A 19,792-nucleotide genomic window follows, 5' to 3' on the forward strand; every position below is an offset into this window, starting at 1 on the left:
GTCTCTACTAAAAACAAAAATTAGCCAGGCATGTAATCCCAGCTACTGGGGAGGCTGAGGCAGGAGAATTGCTTGAACCCAGGAGGCAGAGGTTGCAGTGAGCCGAGATTGCACCATTGCATCCAGCCTGGGCAAAGAAGCAAGACTTCATCTAAAAAAAAAAAAAAAAAAAATCCACATGACCAAGAGAACAGGATATGCAGAAATCTTACGTACTTCCTATTCTTAAAATCTTATTGTTCTAAAACTTGGCCTGAAAATGAAAATCACAGAAAAAACTAATAATAGTTTTAACCTTCGTGCTGGTTGGTTTGGCTTCTGGCCAGCTTGAGCAAAGGTCATCTATTATGGACAGGATTTAATTTCAGCTGAAGTAGACACAGACTCCACTTGCCATAGGATAAGGAGTAATTTTTTTCCTTTACAATTCTAGTATCTTTCTAGACAGGACTCAAGGTTACCTCTGGAAGGAGAATAATAATTTATCTGGTCAAATTTGAGCCCTTTCTTTCCTTCTGTTTGGTGCTGGCAAAGTAAACCAGAAGATTACAGCCAAGACTGAGGTCCTGAACCTGTGTACAAGCACTGTTCTTCCTAGACAGCAATGGATGGAGATTGCTGAGGGCTACTTTATCATGGAACCTCTCATCTGTTGCTTGATGGAGTCTGATGCTGGTTCAGCAAAGACTGGCATGGACCTTGTGGTGGACTCCACACCATCCATACCTCCCCTCCCTACTGCAAGAATGCAGTGCCAATAGGGAGTTTGGTCCAGCTCCTGAAGGTAGACCTGGATTAGTATCAGGCTAAACCAATCCCAGAAACTCTATTAGCTTAGCCAGTGATCAGCTTTAGGGAGAAGCAGGTTTAAATGACTGAATCAGCCAGTGAGATGCGATGAGGAGTTTGAAAGGGCTGTTGGGAAAGATGTTTCTTTGATTTTAACAGAGCCATGGGGAGCCATGGGGAGTCACTCCTGAACATGAACAAGGAAGCCTGGCTACTGGTGACCCTCCTATAACTCAAGGGCACTAGATTTAAGACACTGTGACTAGAAGAGTAGAGGGATGGAAAGAACCCGGTCCCCGATGACAGTGTTGATTCACAGCACCTACAAACCTACACACCTTCCATTCTGCCCTATGTCTGTACTTCTGAGTATAAATGTCCGTGTTTAAACCACTTTGAGTTGAGCCCACTTTGAGTTGAGCTTCCTGCTACTTGCAATGAAAAAAAATTCTGATACATTTTGAAGCAGGGTATTTCCCTGACTCCTTCATTGGCAGGAACTGGAACGCAGGGGCGCTGGAACTAGCCAGCCACTTTGGGTGCAGGAGCTGGGGCGAGTGCTTTTGGGCACCTGAAGGAGCAAAACTTTGTGTGGGCCCCACAGCAGCATCTGGTGAGGGTGCCTGCAACCCCTGAAGCCCCAGAAGGGGTGTTACAATGCCCTTTTAGCTTTGCTGTGGACAGCTTAACTGTTAACAGCTCAGTGGAGGGTCAGTGTGACAGCCTTTTGCACCCGCACTTGTGGTACCCAAATTCTTGTCCAGTGTCCAGGAGGAATGAGGTAGCACAAATGAATTGAAGATGGTAAATGCATGGAAATTTATTGCCAATGAAAGTGACTCTCAGTGGGAAGAGGAGCTGAAAAGAGGATGGAGCAAGAAGGTAATCTTCCCCTGAAGTCCAGCCATCCCTGGCTGGACTCCTCTTCAAAGCTACACCATGAAGCTGTCCCTGTGAAGTCAAGCCACTTCTTTCTGCCGTCCAACCGTAGTCTCCAACATCCAGCTGCTTCTCCTCTCTCTGCTGGCTGAGCTTGTTTTTTTTGTTTGTTTGTTTTTTTTTTTAGACTGAGTTTCGCTCCATCACCTAGGCTGGAGTGTAGTGGCGTGATCTCGGCTCAATGCAACCTCCACCTCCTGGGTTGAAGTGATTCTCGTGCCTCAGCCTCCTGAGTAGCTGGGATTACAGGCGCCCGCCACCACGCCTGGCTAATTTTTGTATTTTTAGTATAGGTGGGGTTTCGCTGTGTTGGCCAGGCTGGTCTTGAACTCCTGACCTCAAGTGATTTGCCCGCCTTGGCCTTCAAAAGTGCTAGGGTTACAGGCTACTGCGCCCAGCTGAGCCTGGGGTTTTCATGGACACAGGATGGGGGGTGGGCCATGGGTAGATATGGAAAAGGCAACTTTCAAGAGGGCAAACAGGGATGTAAGTGCTCACTGTGGGCCATAGTATCAGGCTTTTCAGCTCCAGGTGGGGAGCCCTCATTGGGGACCCACCCTCTTCTGCCCAGAATTTCTCTGCCTCCTTTCCTTATCAATATCATAAATAAAATCAAGGTACTTTTGGCTGGGCACAGTGGCTCATGCCTGTAATTCCAGCACTTGGAGGGGCAGAAGTGGGAGAATCACTTGAGGCCAGGAGTTCGAGACCAGCATGACCAACATGACAAAACCCCATCTCTACTAAAAATACAAAAATTAGCTGGGTGTGGTGGCACACGCCTGTGATCCCAGCTACTCAGGAGGCTAAGGCACGAGAATCACTTGAACCCGAGACTGTCTCAAAAAAAAAAAAAAAATCAAGGTACCCTTTTTTTTTTTTTCTTTTTTGAGATGGAGTCTTGCTCTGTCACCCAGCCTGGAGTACAGTGGTGTGACCTTGGCTCACTGTAACCTCTGCCTCCCCAGGTTCAAGCAATTCTCCTGCCTCAGATTCCTGAGTAGCTAGGACCACAAGTGCCTGCCACCATGCCTGGCTAATATTTTTGTACTTTTATTAGAGATGGGGTTTCACCATGTTGGCCAGGCTGGTGTCGAACTCCTGAACTTAGGTGATCCACATGCCTTGGCCTCCCAAAGTGCTGGGATTACAGGCATGAGTCATCACACCCAGCCAAGGCACCCTTTCTTCTTAAGCAGCTTTCTTACGATTATTTATCTATTTGAGAGCAAAATTATGGTTCAGTTTCAAACATGCTTAAGTTGCTGAAGATACAAATGTTAAATAAAATACTACTTTGGTTGGGTGTGATAGCTCACACCTGTAATCCCCGTACTTTGGGAGGCCAACGCAGGTGGATCATTTGAGGTCAGGAGTTCGAGATCGGCCGGGCCAACATGGAGAAACCGTCTCTATTAAAAATACAAAAGTTAGCTGGGCACGGTGGTGTGCGCTTGTAATCCCAGCTACTCGGGAAGCTGAGACAGGAGAATTTCTTGAACCCGAGAGGCGGAGGTTGCAGTGAGCTGAGATTGTGCCACTGCACTCCAGCCTGGGTGACAGAACAAGACTCTGTCTCAAAAAAAAAACACCAACCAAAAAAACCATACTTCATGCTAGACCAGCTTATGAAGTGGGAAATAAGTAAGTAAATAAAAATTTTGAAAATCACTTTATGAATACTATTGTCTCAACAAAAGCGTGGCTGGAGACTTGGGTCTTCTGCTTTGGTGACATTGATACTTTTAGCTGTACTATTTCATTTTTTTTGAAACAGGGTCTCAGTTGCACAGGCTGGAGTGCAGTGGGGTAATCACAGCTCACTACAGCCTCCAGATCCCAGGCTCAAGCAATCTTCTCACCTCAGCCTCCCAAATAGCTCGGACTACATGTACAAGCTACCATGCCTGGCTTATTTTATTTTATTTATTTATTTATTTATTTATTTACTTACTTATTTTGAGACGGAGTCTTGCTCTGTCGCCCAGGCTGGCGTGCAGTGGCGCAATCTCAGCTCGCTGCAAACTCTGCCTCCCGGGTTCACGCCATTCTCCTACCTCAGTCTCCCAAGTAGCTGGGACTACAGGCGCCCGCCACCACGCCCGGATAATTTTTTGTATTTTTAGTGAGACGGGGTTCCACCATGTTAGCCAGGATGGTCTCGATCTCCTGACCTTGTGATCTGCCCTCCTCGGCCTCCCAAAGTGCTGGAATTACAGGTGTGAGCTACCGCACCCTGCTGCCTGGCTAATTTTTAAAAAATTTTTTGTAGACACAGGGTCTCACTATGTTGCTCATGCTGGGCTCAAGTGATCCTCCTGTCTTGGCCTCCAAAGCCTGGGACTACAGGTGTGAGCCACTGCACTGGACTTAGTAAGCTTGTTTTGTTTTTGTTTGTTTGTTGAGAGGGAGTTTTTGCTCTTGTTGCCCAGGCTGGAATGCAGTGTCATGATCGGGGCTCACTGCAACCTCTGCCTCCTGGGTTCAAGCAATTCTCCTGCCTCAGCCTCCTAAGTAGCTGGAATTACAGGTGCCTGCCAACACGCCCGTATAATTTTTTGTATTTTTAGTAGAGACAGGGTTTCACCATGTTGGCCAGGCTGGTCTTGAACTCCTGACCTCAGGTGATCCACCCACCTTGGCCTCCCAAATTGCTGGGATTACAGGTGTGAGCCACCATGCCCAGCCTGAGCCACCATGCCCAGCCTTGTTTTGTTTTTTGAGACAGGGTCTGGCTCTGTCACCCAGGCTGGAGTGCAATGGCGCAATCTCAGCTCACTGTAACCTCTGCCTCCTGTGTTCAAACCATCCTCTCACCTCAGCCTCCTGAGTAGCTGGGACTATAGGCACACACCACCACACCCAGCTAATTTTTGTATTTTTGGTAGAGACAGGGTTTTGCCATGTTGCCCAGGCTAGTCTAGAATTCCTGGGCTCAAACAACCTGCTGCCTCTGATTCCCAAATTTCTGAGAATATAGGCGTGAGCCACTGTGCCCAGCCAGTACATGTTTTTTGTTTGTTTTATTTGTTTTTCTAAAGATAGGATCTTGCTATGTTACGCAGGCTGTTCTTGAACTCCTGGGCTCAAGCAATCCTTCCACCTTGGTCTTCCAAAGTGCTGGGATTACAGATGTGAGCGACCAAGCCTGGGTGAGCCACCAGGCCGGCGCTAGCCTATATACTTGTATTAATGTACAAACTGGACTCTAGCATTCCTCACACTGAAGTATTTATGGGTAAAATTACACATTTGGGATTTGCTTTAAAAGACTCCAGCAAAACAAAACAGGTGTAGATGAAGATTGGCAAAATGTTATGCTTGAAGTTGATGGGTACGTAGGGGCTCATTATACTATTATCACTAATTTTGTGTGTTTGCTATTTTCCCTAATGTTTTACAATGTAATTGTCAGGTTATCCATTGTTTTGGAAAAATTTATTGGGCAGCTTAACTTGATTTGGGAAACACTGTCCACGGCAAGTCATTTAGACTTGGTAAGACATGTGAGGGAGAAATGGATCTGAATTCCAGTTCTGAAACTGAGGTGACAGTTTCATTAAAGGACAGCAAGGGGACAGCGATCATCCCTGCAGAGTCAAAACAGAGAATAATGGGACCAGGCACCACTATGACAGGTCAAAAACCCTATCTGGGCAGAGCGTGATGGCTCACACCTATAATTCCAGCACTTTGGGAGGCCGAGGTGGGCGGATCATTTGAGGCCAGGAGTTCGAGACCAGCTTGGCCATCACGGTGAAACCCTGTCTCTACTGAAAATACAAAAATTAGCCAGGCGTGGTAACACACGTCTGTAATCCCAGCTTCTTGGGAGGGTGAAGCAGGAGAACTGCTTGAAATGCTTGAACCCAGGAGGCAGAGGTCGCAGTGAGCCAAGATTGCACCACTGCACTCCAGCCTGGGCGACACAGCAAAACTGTCTCAGAAGCAAACACACACACACACACACATACACACAAAAGTTAATTATGGCCCATATCACCTTCTCCCTCGGATTCCACTGTGCTAGTTCCAAGGAATTGCTAACACTGGGCAAGTTCAGCCTAGTCCTTCTGTGAGGACTGAATATGTCGGACTCATCTCCATCAGACTACCACAAACTGTTGTTGAAAGCTTTATTTGTCCTCACTTAGGGTAAATGAAAAATTTCAAGATTTGGCTACAACTTCATTCTTTGAAAAGTAATATTTTACAGAAAGAGAGGTTAGGGGTACTGGCTCCGAAGACAAAGCTTAGATTCAAGCCCAGCTCACCATTTATACCAGTCCCCTGATTTTGCCGTTTCCTTATGATATAAGGCACTCGGGGGCACAAGCCAAGCACACAGTAAGTGTTCAGGAAGTGCTGGCATTACGAAGTTCAAACAGCACCACTGGTAAATGGAGTTCAGATTTCAGAGGTGGAGACTGTGGATGCAGCCTCACAGCTAAGCGGATGCCGTGGTGAAATGTTTAGATCATAGGCGTTTGAGAAGGATTATGAGAATGTTAGAGGAATGGGCCTCCCTTGGCACCCAGAAATAAATGTTAAAGGAGGCTGTATCATCATATAACAACTTCCGGACTTCTAGAAAAGTGAAAAGAGAGGCTTGGGTAAGGAAGATGAAAGCCCTCCCACCACCCTGCGCGCTGACCTGGGGCATCCTTCCTTCTACTCTGTTGTTAGATCCTCACGATGGCCAAAAAAAGCATTCTTTAACCTAAACCCTCCCCATGGCTCAATCTCTACCCCTTCATCACCAAGGAAAAGCCACTTCTCTTATCTGAAAGGCCTGCTGTTCACATAGGCAAACACTACCACAAAGGCTCTCCATCATCTGAATGAAGATGCCAATCAAGGACTTTTACCGCAGGTTTGTTTGCCACATTCAAATTACACAATGTAAGGGGTAAAGGGTACAACACATAAAACCCCCAGCATCAAACAAACAAGCCAAACAAAACACCAGCATCACACATTTCCTCTAAATTCACAGTACAAAAGCAAATTATGGAAATGATGCAGGAGGGAATAAACAATGGCATATTTTCTTCACATCAGTCATTCATATTTATTCCCCTGTGAAATTCATTGTTCTAACTTCCATTATTCAAAGTGGAAGTTCTGTCCTTGAGGACACCCAAAATTATGCTATTACGTGGCGGCATCAACAGCATCCTCGGCGTTGGGAGAAAAAGCCAAGCTTGTTCTCTGTACAAAGCTTGTTCTTTGTACAAAGTTGTTGCTCCATAAATAGTGCAACAATAGGATCAGGCTGGGTGCGGTGGCTCATGCCTGTAATCCCAGCACTTTGGAAGGCTGAGGTGGGCAGATCACCTGAGGTCAGGAGTTCAAGACCAGCCTGTCTAACATGGCGAAACCCCATCTCTACTAAAAATACAAAATTAGCCGGACATGGTAGTGGGTGCCTGTAATCCCAGCTACTCAGGAGGCTGAGGCAGGAGAACTGCTTGAACCCGGGAGGCGGAGGTTGCAGTGAGCCGAGATCGTGCCACTACACTCCAGCCTGGGAGACAGAGTGAGACTCCATCTCAAAAACAAAAAACAATAGGATCATTGCACCCTTACCAGGGCTCCTGCAAGGGTCCCCACATGCCTTGTCCAGTGAGGTCCTGAGGTCAGCAGTCACAGCTGAGCAGGGCACAGGCACTTCTAAGTGGGAAGGCACGACAGTATGAGAGAAGTTTCCAGCATTTAAATGACACTTCAGATGAACTAGGTCTAGTTTCCCAGAGGAAGTCCAAATTCAGTTCTCATAGCTTCGTCTTGCTCTATCGTTACTTTTCAGGACTCCTTCAACTCTCAAACTCCAAGAAGCTAAAGAGGAGAAAATGACCTTCATCTGTTGGATTTGAGGCTTCCAGCCTTTCACTGACTTGGCAGATGGATCCTGAAACCTGCTAGCTGTCAGGCTTTTTTTTTTTTTTTTGAGATGGAGTCTCACTCTGTCACCCAGGCTGGAGTGCAATGGCACGATCTTGGCTCACTGCAACCTCTGCCTCCCAGGTTCAAGCGATTCTCCTGCCTCAGCCTCCCAAGTAGCTGGGACTACAGGAGCCCACCACCATGCTCGGCTGATTTTTTGTATTCTTAGTAGAGATGGGGTTTCACCATATTAGCCAAGCTGGTCTTGAACTCTTGACCTCATGTGATCCACCCACTTAGGCCTCCCAAAGTGCTGGGATTATAGGTGTGAGCCACCACACCCGGTCTTTTTTTTTTTTTTTTTTTTGAGATGGAGTTTTGCTCTTTTGCCCGGGCTGGAGTACAGTGGCACGACCTTGGCTCACTGGAACCTCTGCCTCCCGGGTTCAAGCGATTCTCCTGCCTCAGCCTCCCAAGTAGCTGGAATTACAGTCATGCAGCACCATGCTCGGCTAATTTTTTGTATTTTTAGTAGAGACTCCATCTCAAAAACAAACAAACAAACAAACAAAAACTTATTTTAGCTTACCATTGATTTTTACTAAATTTTTTTTTTTTGAGACGGAGTCTTGCTCTGTTGCCAGGCTGGAGTGCAGTGGCGCGATCTTGGCTCACTGCAACCTCCACCACCTGGGGTCAAGCGATTCTCCTGCCTCAGCCTCCCAAGTAGTTGGGACTACAGGCACGTGCCACCACACACAGCTAATTTTTGTATTTTTAGCAGAGATGAGGTTTCACCATATTGGCCAGGATGGTCTCCATCTCTTGACCCCGTGATCCACCTGCCTCAGCCTCCCAAAGTGCTGGGATTACAGGCGTGAGCCACTGCGCCCAGACGATTTTTACTAAACTTTTAAGCTTTAGTTTAGGCAACAGATCACAACTTCTCTCCCCAGTTAATAACACCCAGATTGTTTCAGATCCCCAAATGGGAAGTCCGAAATATCATGCTGTAGAATTCCTATGTCTTAGCTTCTGCAGTGTTTCTCTGCAAAGGGGCCAGGATGACCCCAGCATTCCTGTCTTCACTCTCAGAGCTGTACAAATTATGCTTTTCAATGTATTCTTGGACAAGATCTGGTACCAAGTAGCGAATGCTCTGGCCCCTTCTGAGGGCTCTCCGGATTTTTGTGGATGAGATGTCATTAGTGATCCATTCATTCACCACGTGAATGTTGCTCCGGTGTTTCCACAGCACATCCGATTCATAGATAAACTTCTGAGCATCATTTCCAGCCCGAGTAACACATATGAGCCCATAGTTGGCCACGATTTGGGTGATGTCTTCACTCTTCCACAAATTGGGAACAGCAAAGGACTCCAATAAATCTGCCCCACACAGCAGCTTGACCTTTGGCACAGCTGGGAAGAATAAAACAGAGCTTTGGGGTATGCTTTTTCTTCCCCTCTACCTCCTCCAAGTGGAAAGGGGTTTACTTTTCTAAAAACCCACTGTATCAACATGAAGATATGTATGTGCTTTTCAAGAATGAGGGTTCAGGCCGAGTGTGGTGGCTCTAGCTGTAATCCCAGCACTCTGGGAGGCTGAGGCGGGCGGATCACTTGAGGTCAGGAGTTTGAGACCAGCCTGACCAACATGGTGAAATACCGTCTCTACTAAAAATACAAAATTAGCCGGGGGTGGTGGCGCATGCCTGTAACCCCAGATACTCGGGAGGTTGAGGCAGGAGAATCCCTTGAACTTGGGAGGCAGAGGTTGCAGTGAGCCAAGATCGTGCCATTGCACTCCAGCCTGGGCAACAAGAGCAAAACTCTGTCTCAAAAAAAAAAAAAAAAAAAAAAGAATGACAGTTCACAGCTTTTATGAGATTTTATGAGAATCAGATTCCCAAAAGAGACCCAGGACACCTCAAAGATTAGAGACCACTGCAGGAGAAATAAGCTCCAAGTGCCTTTTACTCTCCTTCACTTCATGCAACTAACAAGGTGCATTTTACAGACACCCACAAGTATGCAATATAAAATGAAAATAAAGGCCAGGCATAGTGGCTGACACCTGTAATCCTAGCACTTTGGGAGGCCAAGGCAGGAGGACTGCTTGGGGCCAGGAGTTCAAGACCAACCTGGCCAACATAGCAAGACCTCATCTCTAAAAAACAAAAAAAATAAGGCCCAGGCACCGTGGCTCACGCCTGTAATCCCAGCACTTTGGGAGTCCGAGGCGGACAGATCACGAGGTCAGGAGATCGAGACCATCCTGGCTAACATGGTGAAACCCCGTCTCTATTAAAAATACAAAAAAATTAGACAGGCGTGGTGGCAGGCACCTGTAGTTCCAGCTTCTCGGGAGGCTGAGGCAGGAGAATGGCATGAACCCAGAAGGCGGAGCTTGTAGTGAGCTGAGATCATGCCACTGCACTCCAGCCTGGGAGACAGCGCAAGACTCCATCTAAAAAAAAAAAAAATACACAGGGTTTTGCTCAGCTATAGAATCTTATCAACTCTAGTCTGTGGGTCCTGCTAAAACATACAAACCTTTTGTTTTTGGCTCTAGGGATTTCTTTTGACTAGAATCTTGTTTTTCAGTCCACTTCCTCTTCCTTCCAGGCCTTTCTAGAGCAGGTGAGTTCTGTTGGTGATCACAGTTACTAGCCTCCAATTTCTCTTGATGGTGTCTATAAAACAACAAAACAATAGACTATTTCTCTTTCTCACATGCTCCATTAGAATATATCATTAACATTATTTATAGCTGGGCACGGTGGCTCATACCTGTAATCCCAGCACTTTGGGAGGCCGAGGTGGGCGGATCACGAGATCAGGAGATCGAGACCATCCTCGCTAACATGGTCAAACCCCATCTCTACTAAAAATACAAAAAACTAGCCGGGAGTGGTGGCGGGCACCTGTAATCCCAGCTACTCAGGAGGCTGAGGCAGGAGAATCACTTGAATCTGGGAGGCAGAGGTTGCAGTGAGCCAAGATCACACCACTGCACTCCAGCCTGGGCGACAGAGTGAGACTCCGTCTCAAAAAAAGAAAAAAAAAAAAAAAAAGAATACCATTAACATTATTTATTTATTTATTATTTTGAGATGGTGTCTTGCTCTATCGCCCAGGCTGGAGTGCAGTGTGCAATCTCAGCTCACTGGCTCCTGGGTTCAAACAATTCTCTTGCCTCAGCCTCCCAAGCAGCTGGGATTACAGGTGCGCACCACCACGCTCAGCTAATTTTTTTTGTATTTTTAGTAGTGACAGGGTTTCACCATGTTGGCCAGGCTGATCTTGAACTTCTGACCTCTAGCGATCTGCCCACCTCAGCCTCCCAAAGTGCTGGGATTATAGGCACCTGGCCAACATTATTTATTATATGCCACACATTACACTGAATCCTTTACATGGATTACCTGATTAAGTCTTCTCAACATAAGATGACTGTTGTGGAAGACTAAAAAAAATTAAAAATCTTCTCGACCGGGAGTGGTGGCTCACACCTGTAATCCCAGCACTTTGGGAGGCCAAGGCGGGTGGATCACCTGAGGTCAGGAGTTTGAGACACAGCCTGACCAACATGGAGAAACCCTGTCTCTGCTAAAAATACAAAATTAGCTGGGTGTGGTGGCACATGCCTATAATCCCAGCTACTCGGGAGGCTGAGGCAGGAGAATTGCTTGAACCCAGGAGGTGGAGGTTGCAGTGAGCCATGATTGCGCCATTGCACTCCAGCCTGGGCAACAAGAGCAAAACTTCGTCTCAAAAGAAAAAAAAAAATCTTCTCAACATCCTGTATCATAAATATTATTATCTCCATAAGGGAGGGAAAAAGGAGGCTTACAGTTGCTACTCCAGCTCCTAGCAGAGTCTATGAGAAGACATTCAATAACAATTTTTTTTTTTTCTTGAGATGGAGTCTCATTCTGTCGCCCAGGCTGGAGTGCAGTGGCACGATCTCAGCTCACTGCAACCTCCGTCTCCCGGGTTCACGCCATTCTCCTGCTTCAGCCTCCTGAGTAGCTGGGACTACAGGCGCCCACCACCACGCCTGGCTAATTTTTTTTGTATTTTTAGTACAGATGGGGTTTCACCATGTTAGCCAGGATGGTCTCGACCTGCTGACCTTGTGATCCACCCGCCTCAGCCTCCCAAATAGCTGGGACTACAGGCTAATTTTTGTATTTTTAGTAGAGACAGGGTTTTGCCATGTTGGCCAGGGTGGTCTCGAACTCCTGACCTCAGGTGATCCACCCACCTTGGCCTCCCAAAGTGCTGGGATTACAGGTATGAGCCACCATGCCCGGCCTGATCCTATTGTTGCGCTATTTATAGCCAGTAATCCTTTCTAGTGTGGGTGTGGTGGCTAGACGCTGGAGTCCACTGTCCTGTCACCAACTTCAGGAGACTGAGACAGTTCAATAGCAGCAGAAGCGGAATTGGTTTGTTGAACTCTGATGGCAACATCGGAGGAGTGACCCTGACTTCCACTTCTCCAGCCCTTTTACTTTTTTTTTGAGACAGTCTCACTCTGCTGCCCAGGCTGGAGTGCAGTGGCACAATTTCAGTTCACCGCAACCTCTGCCTCCCAGGCTCAGGCAATTCTCCTGCCTCAGCCTCCCTAGTAGCTGGAATTACAGGCATGGGCCCAGCTAATCTTGTATTTTTAGTAGAGACAGGGTTTCACCATGTTGGCCAGGCTGGTCTTGAACTACTGGACTCAGGTGATCTGCTGGCCTCAGCCTCCCAAAGTGCTGGGATTATAGTCATGAGCTACCATGCCCGGCCTCAGCTCTTTTAAGTATTTTTTGCCTAAGTACTTAAATCTCTTTCCTCTTAAAATACCCAGAGTGGTTTCTATTTCCTAGTCTGAACCCTAAATGATACGGTCAGTAAGTGGAAGGTTCAGAACTCTAAGAACAGATACTAAACAGAAAGGCTTTTCAGAAAGCCCTTTCATTTTAAACTCAAGATAACAATAGGCCAGGCATGGTAGCTCACATTTGTAATCCCAGCACTTTGGGAGGCCTAGGTGGGAGGATTGCTTGAGGCCAGGAGTTTGAGATCAGCATAGGCAACATAGCAAGGCCCCATCTCCAACAAAAAAAAGAAAAGAAAGTTTAAAAAAATCAAAATAACATTAAGAAATAATTAGGTATCAGCTGGGCGTGGTGGCTCACCTCTGTAATCCTCACGCTTTGGGAAGCTGAGATGGGCAGATCACCTGAGGTCAAGAGTTCAAGACCAGCCCGGCCAATAGGGTGAAACCCCAGCTCTACTAAAAATACAAAAATTAGCCGGGCGTGGTGGCAGGTGCCTGTAATCCCAGCTACTCGGGAGGCTGAGGCAGAGGAATGGCTTGAACCCGGGAGGCGGAGGTTGCAGTGAGCCGAGATCATGCCATTGTACTCCAGCTTGGGTAACAAGAGTGAAACTCTATCTCAAAAAAAAAAAAAAAAAAAGAAAAGAAATAATTAGGTGTTGGGAGGCTGAGGCAGGTGGATCACCTGAGGTCAGGAGTTCAAGACCAGCCTGGCCAACAAGGTAGAACCCATCTCTACTAAAAATACAAAAAAAATTAGCGGGGCATGGTGGCGGTCACCTGTAGTCCCAGCTACTTGGGAGGCTGAGGCAGGAGAATTGCTTGAACCCAGGAGGCAGAGGTTGCAGTGAGCCGAGAACGCACCACTGCACTCCAGCCTGGGTGACAGAGTGAGACTCCGTATCAAAAAAAAAAAAAAAAAAAAAAAGAGAGAAATAATTAGATGTCACTTACTCTGGTTTTTGAACCCTTAAATAGAACTGCTTCAAAGGTATGGGCACAGAGATCTGTGACTCCCCCCAGATGCTGTCATGGAAGCAGCACACAAATCAGGCCTGTCCACGATCAGGCAGCACTGGATGCTTCTCTTGGTTAAATTATCTGCCTGTCTCTTTTATACTTAGGAAGACTGATGATAATAACATCTTCTTGCAATTTTCCCTTTCTCATTTGGGGCACAGACAGGCCAGGCAGGCTTCCTCTATTTTCTAACAGTGACATCACATAGTGGCAAGCATGCAAACATCTTTTTTTTTTTTTTTTTTTTTTTTTGAGATGGAGTCTCGCTCTGTCACCCAGGCTGGAGTGCAGTGGCACAATCTTGGCTCACTGCAACCTCTGCCCCCGGGGTTCAAGCGTATCTCCTGCCTCAGCCTCCCAAGTAGCTGGGATTACAGGCATGCGCCACCATGCCCGGCTAATTTTTGTATTTTTAGTAGAGACGGGTTTTCACCATGTTGGCCAGGCTGGTCTCGAACTCCTGACCTCAGCTGATCCACCCACCTCAGCCTCCCAAAGTGCTGGGATTACAGGCGTGAGCCACCACGCCGGGCCTCAAACAACTTAAAACATAATGAAATACACAGAGGGGCTAAGGAAGACCCATCGTTTGGTGCTGTGCTCTACAGTCCTGTAGTAACCTTCCACAGGAATGGCTTACAACACACGTGACAGTTTTGCAAATCTGTATGTTCACAGATGTAAGCAACATTGAAACATGGTAAAAAAATAAGCTGCTTAGCCATTTACACAGAACTGACGAAGTTGATTACACCATAAATACCTTAGCACCTTAAGAGTCTCTTTCCACTCCTTCTGAAGACTTTCCCATGTATCAACTTCCACCCATTTGGAATTCTTGGTAGCAAGTTCTGCCATGATGACCCGGTGATAGGCAGGAATGAGTCCTTTCTTCTTGTAGGCATCACCAACAGGAGAAATGATGCCTTTGACAACTGTGTATCTTCCTGGATAAAGAGTTAGGTTTCACACTAGGTATAACAAATTAGATTTTACGCACCGGAAATATTACGATCAATATTATTTGTTTTGTTTTGTTTTTTGAGACAGAGTCTTGCTCTGTTCCCCAGGCTGCACTGGAGTGATCTCGGCTCACTGCAACCTCCGCCTCCTAGGTTGAAGCGATTCTCCTGACTCAGACTCCTGAGTAGCTGGGATTATGGGCGCACGCCACCATGCTGGCTAATTTTTGTATTTTTAGTAGAGATGGGGTTTTTACCACGTTAGCCAAGCTGGTCTCCAACTTCTGACCTCAAGTGATCTGCCTGCCTCAGCCTCCCAAAGTGCTGGGACTACAGGCATGAGTCACCACACCTGGCCAATATTGTTTTATAATCACAGATTCCCTTTCTTTAGGGATTCCAGCTTATTAGCTGATTGATCAATTAATTGACTGAAATTATGGTAAAATATACCCAAGTGTACAGTTCTATGATATTAACTGCAAACATGCTGTTGTGCAACCATCGCTCCTACCCATCTCCAGAATTTTCTCATCTTCCCCAACTGAAACTCTGTACTTCACCTCATTCCCCTATACAGTTAAATTTCTACTGATATTGCCAAATTACTTTGTAAAAAGCCTTAATTCGTATTGTCCACCTAGATGTATGCAAAAGCCCATTTCTCAATGTCATAGGCAAATAGTGAGCTTTAGCATCCATCCATCCATCTACCTATCAGCATATAATATGATCATTTATGTAACAAAAAAATCGAGGCCAGGTGTGGTGGCTCACACCTGTAATCCCAGTGCTTTGGGAGACCGAGGCAGGAGAATCGCTTGAGCCCAGGAGCTCAACACCAACATGGGCAAAACAGTAGGACCCAGTTTCTACAAAAAATTAAAAAATTAGGTGAGGTGCGGTGGCTCACTCCTGTAATCCCAGCACTTTGGGAGGCCGAGGCGGGTGGATCACGAGGTCAGGAGATCGAGACCATCCTGGCTAACACGGTGAAACCCCGTCTCTACTAAAAATACTAAAAAATTAGCCGGGCGTGGTGGCGGATGCCTATAATCCCAGCTACTCGGGAGGCTGAGGCAGGAGAATGGCGTGGGTCCAGAAGGCAGAGCTTGCAGTGAGCTGAGATTGCGCCACTGCACTCCAGCCTGGGCGACAGAGCAAGACTCTGTCTCCAAAAAAAAAAAAAAAATTAGCCAGATGTGGTGGCATGCCTGTAGTCACAGCTACTCAGGAGCCTGGGGCAGGCAGCTCACTTGAGTCCGGGAGGTAAAGGCTGCAGTGAGCTGTGATCATGCCACTGTACTCCAGCCTGCCCAGCCAGGGTGACAGAGTGAGAACCATTTCCACAAAACAAAACAAAACAAAACTGTGTATACACACAAATGTTTGCATATAAATTCATAAAAAGAAGAGTGGAAGGATACACATTAAACTGTTACGGTTATGTTATGTTATGGTAGCTCATGCCTGTAATTCCAGCACTTTGGGAGGCTGAAGTGGGAGGATCACTTGAGAACAGGAGTTCAAGAGAAGCCTGGTCAACATGGTGAAACCCCATTTCTACTAAAAATACAAAAATAGGCCGGGCATGGTGGTGTGTGCCTGTAATCCCAGTTACTGGGGAGGCTGAGGCAAAAGAATCGCTTGAATCCAGAAGGTGGAGGTTGCAGTGAGCCAAGACCATGCCACTGCACTCCAGCCTGGGTGACAGAGCGAGACTCTGTAGAGTCGAGGTTTCGCCACATTGACCAGGCTGATCTCAAACTCCTGACCTCAGGTAATCTGCCCCCTCTGCCTCTCAAAGTGCTGGGACTACAGGTGTGAGCCACCACGCCCAGCATATTCATGCATTTTTTTTTTTTTTTTTTTGAGATGGAGTCTCGCTCTGTCACCCAGGCTGGAGTGCAGTGGCGCCATCTCGGCTCACTGCAAGCTCCACCTCCCAGGTTCATGCCATCCTCCTGCCTCAGCCTCCCAAGTAGCTGGGACTACAGGCACCCGCCACCACGACAGGCTAATTTTTTAGTATTTTTAGTAGAGACGGGGTTTCACCATGTTAGCCAAGATGGTCTCATCTCCTGACCTTGTGATCTGCCCGCCTCGACCTCCCAAAGTGCTGGGATTACAGGCGTAAGCCACCACGCCCAGCCTCATGCATTGTTTATGAAAACTTTTAGCCGGGTGTGGTAGTTTACGCCTGTGATCCCAGCACTTTGGGAGGCCTGAGGTTGGGAGTTTGAGACCAGTCTGACCAACATGGAGAAACCCCGTCACTACTAAAAATACAAAAAATTAGTCGGGCGTGGTGGCACATGCCTGTAATCCCAGCTACTCAGGAGGGTGAGGCAGGAGAATTGCTTGAACCCAGGAGGTGGAGGTTGCGGTGAGCCGAGATCGCGCCACTGCACTCCAGCCTGGGCAACAAGAGGGAAAGTCCATCTCAAAAAAAAAAAAAAGAAAGAAAGAAAAAAGAAAATTTTTAAAAAGCTGTGCCTGATCCTGGAGGTTTTATGTATGCTAAAGTACAAGCTTTCGCTTTTTGCCTTAAGTAATGGGAAACTCCTGAAGTAGATTAAGCACAGGGATGACAGAATCAAATTCCTTTTTTTGGGGAGGGGTGGTCAGGGTCTTGCTCTGATGTCCAGGCTGGTAGGCAAAGGTGCAATCATGGCTCAGGGTGGCCTAGACCTCCTGGGCTCAAGCAATCCTCCTACTTCAGTCTCCTGAGTAGCTGGGCCCACAGGCACATGCCACCATACCTGGCTAATGTTTACAATTTTTTTGTAGAGATGAGGTCTCTCTGTGTTTCCCAGGTTGGTCTCAAACTCCTGGCCTCAAGTGATCCTCCCACCTCGGCCTCCCAAAGCACTGGGATTACAGGTGTGAGCCACTGTACCTGGCTGTATTTTCTATTCTACAGGCCATAGCCAGATGCTCAATTCTTCCCTCATACTTCACCCTCTTTTTTGGCTAAGAATTCACTGTACAAGGGAGCAGGACAGCATGTTTGTGCCCAGTCGATGAAATGTGTATTCTGAAACAGACCCAGCCATGCTGGTTCTCTAGTCTTTTTTTTTTTGAGTTGGCGTCTCGCTCTGTCTCCAGGCTGGAGTGCACTGCGGCAATCTCAGCTCACTGCAACCTCCGCCTCCCGGGTTCAAGCGATTCTACTGCCTCAGCCTCCCGAGTAGCTAGGACTACAGGCACAGCTAATTTTTGTATTTTTTAGTAGAGACGCGGTTTTATCATGTTGGCTAGGATGGTCTCGATCTCTTGACCTTGTGATCTGCCCGTCTCAGCCTTCCAAAATGCTGGGATTGCAGGTGTGAGCCACCGTGCCCGGCTGGTTCTCTAGTCTTAAGCCGCTTTTGGTTACTGCTCCTACCTGTTCCATTCATGTAGTCCTTGGCCAGCTCAAACAACCTGAGGTGCATGTTGGTGATGGGATTGAAGGAACCACAAGCAAGGAGAACCACTTCAGTCTTCTCGGAATTTTCCATGGTAAGAACTTGAAGTTGTTGATCTAAATGGAAAACTGTGACACCTCCCTTGTCTACGAAGGGAAAAGAAAATAAATTCAGTTACGCATTTTTTTTCCTAAGATGAGGTCTTGCTCTGCCACCCTGGCTAGAGTGCAGTGATGCAACCACAGCTGACTGCACCCTGAAACTCCTGGGCTCAAGTGATGCTCCCACCTCAGCCTCTCAAGTAGCTGGGAACACAGGCACATACCAATAGGCTGGCTAATTATTTTAAAGACTAATTTTTGTAGAGATGGGGGTCTTGCTGTGTTGCCCAGGCTGGTCTCAGACTACTGGTCTCAAGCAATCCTTCCACCTCAGTCTCTCAAAGTGCTGGGACTACAAGCATGAGTCACCACACCCAGCCCAGTTATAGGTCTTTTGATGTCTTTCCACGTTCTCATTCCTAACAGATGGATTAAAAGTATTTGGCTTTGGCTGGACGTGGAGGCTCACACCTGTAATCCCAGCACTTTGGGAGGCTGGGGCGGGCAGATCATGAGGTCAAGAGATTGAGACTATCCTGGCCAACATGGTGAAACCCCGTCTCTACTAAAAATACAAAAATTAGCTGGGTGTGGTGACGGGTGCCTGTAATCCCAGCTACTTGGGAGGCTGAGGCAGGAGAATCACTTGAACCCGGGAGGCGGAGGTTGCAGTGAGCCGAGATTGCGCCACTGCACTCCAGCCTGGTGACAGAGAGAGACTCCATCTCAAAAAGAAAAAAAAAATTGGCTTCAATCATTATGCTAACTGTAAAAATGCTTCCACATCTTCATCCCTCCTTTTCAATGTGAATTTGCAGCTTCTACCATGAAGAGATGGAAGTGACTTCTCCACATTTTTTGACTTGCTTTGGCCAAAAGAATGTGGCACAAGGGATAGTGTGGAGGATGCCAGAACATGTGGGAGAGCACCGATGCTCCCACTGATAGACATTCAACCACCCCACAAGTGGGGAACACGGCCATCCCTTACCAGCCAACAACTACAGTCCATCTGCTCAGACACATGAACAAACCCAAGTGAGATCAACCAAACCTGGCTCAGATCGTCAAGCCAACAAGCTGACCCTAGTCCCAAAAACAAAAATTAGTGTTCATTATCATATGTCACTCAAGTTTTGTGATCGCATTATTGTGGCCACAGTTAATTAATACAACAATATTATCATCTACCAAATACAGCATTTTTGCCTTTTAGTCAACATGATAGTAACATCGTAACTTTCCACTAAATAATAGAATATAATTTACAAACCTCTTTTTCATATCAATTATTCCACTGTTCCTTCCATAACCCTAATGAAGTAACATAAGGCATCCAATTTTAAGTTTTTATTAAAATTTCTTTTTTTTTTGAGACGGGAGTCTCGCTCTGTTGCCCAGGCTGGAGTACAGTGGTGCAATCTCAGCTCACTGCAAGCTCCACCTCCCAGGTTCACACCATTCTCCTGCCTCAGCCTCCTGAGTAGCTGGGATTACAGGTGCCTGCCACCACGCCTGCCTAATTTTTTGTATTTTTAGTAGAGACGGGGTTTCATCATGTTAGACGGTCTCGATCTCCTGACCTCGTGATCTGCCCGCCTCGGCCTCCCAAAGTGCTGGGATTACAGGCATGAGCCACCGTGCCTGGCCTAAAATTTCTTATTCAACTAATTCATATATATAGATCTAGAACATCACAGGGTAAAAAAGGCCCTTAATGAAAACCAACAACCATCAATCATATCCCCCTCACCATCCCCCTTCCATCCAACCACTTTTAACTTTTTCAGCTATTTCTTCTGGTAGTTTCTACCATAACTCTACATTATGTGCGTATAATGCCATTTCTTA

The 19,792-nt window shown here is 46.8% G+C and overlaps 1 protein-coding gene across 5 annotated transcripts in view; it reads right to left on the bottom strand.

The window, feature by feature from the left end:
* Nucleotides 1–6,774: 6,774 nt before the first annotated feature.
* Nucleotides 6,775–19,792, bottom strand: part of NMNAT1 (nicotinamide nucleotide adenylyltransferase 1) — a 40,431-nt gene continuing 27,413 nt past the window's right edge. For 3 of the 5 annotated variants that reach the window (XM_024231429.3, XM_063715224.1, XM_054556703.2), the window contains exons 2-5: nt 17,819–17,986; nt 14,232–14,415; nt 10,171–10,310; nt 6,775–9,036 (exon numbers count right to left, since the gene is read on the bottom strand). In XM_024231429.3, the coding sequence (XP_024087197.1) occupies nt 8,636–9,036; nt 10,171–10,310; nt 14,232–14,415; nt 17,819–17,933 (840 nt within the window). In that variant the 5' untranslated portion in view covers nt 17,934–17,986 and the 3' untranslated portion in view covers nt 6,775–8,635. Of the gene's footprint in view, nt 9,037–9,575; nt 10,085–10,170; nt 10,311–14,231; nt 14,416–17,818; nt 17,987–19,792 lie in introns of those variants that run through there. The other 2 variants (XR_008525782.2, XM_063715241.1) reach the window with 2 other exon arrangements.

This window comes from Pongo abelii, chromosome 1 (assembly GCF_028885655.2).
Source record: "Pongo abelii isolate AG06213 chromosome 1, NHGRI_mPonAbe1-v2.0_pri, whole genome shotgun sequence".
Lineage (NCBI taxonomy): Eukaryota > Metazoa > Chordata > Mammalia > Primates > Hominidae > Pongo > Pongo abelii.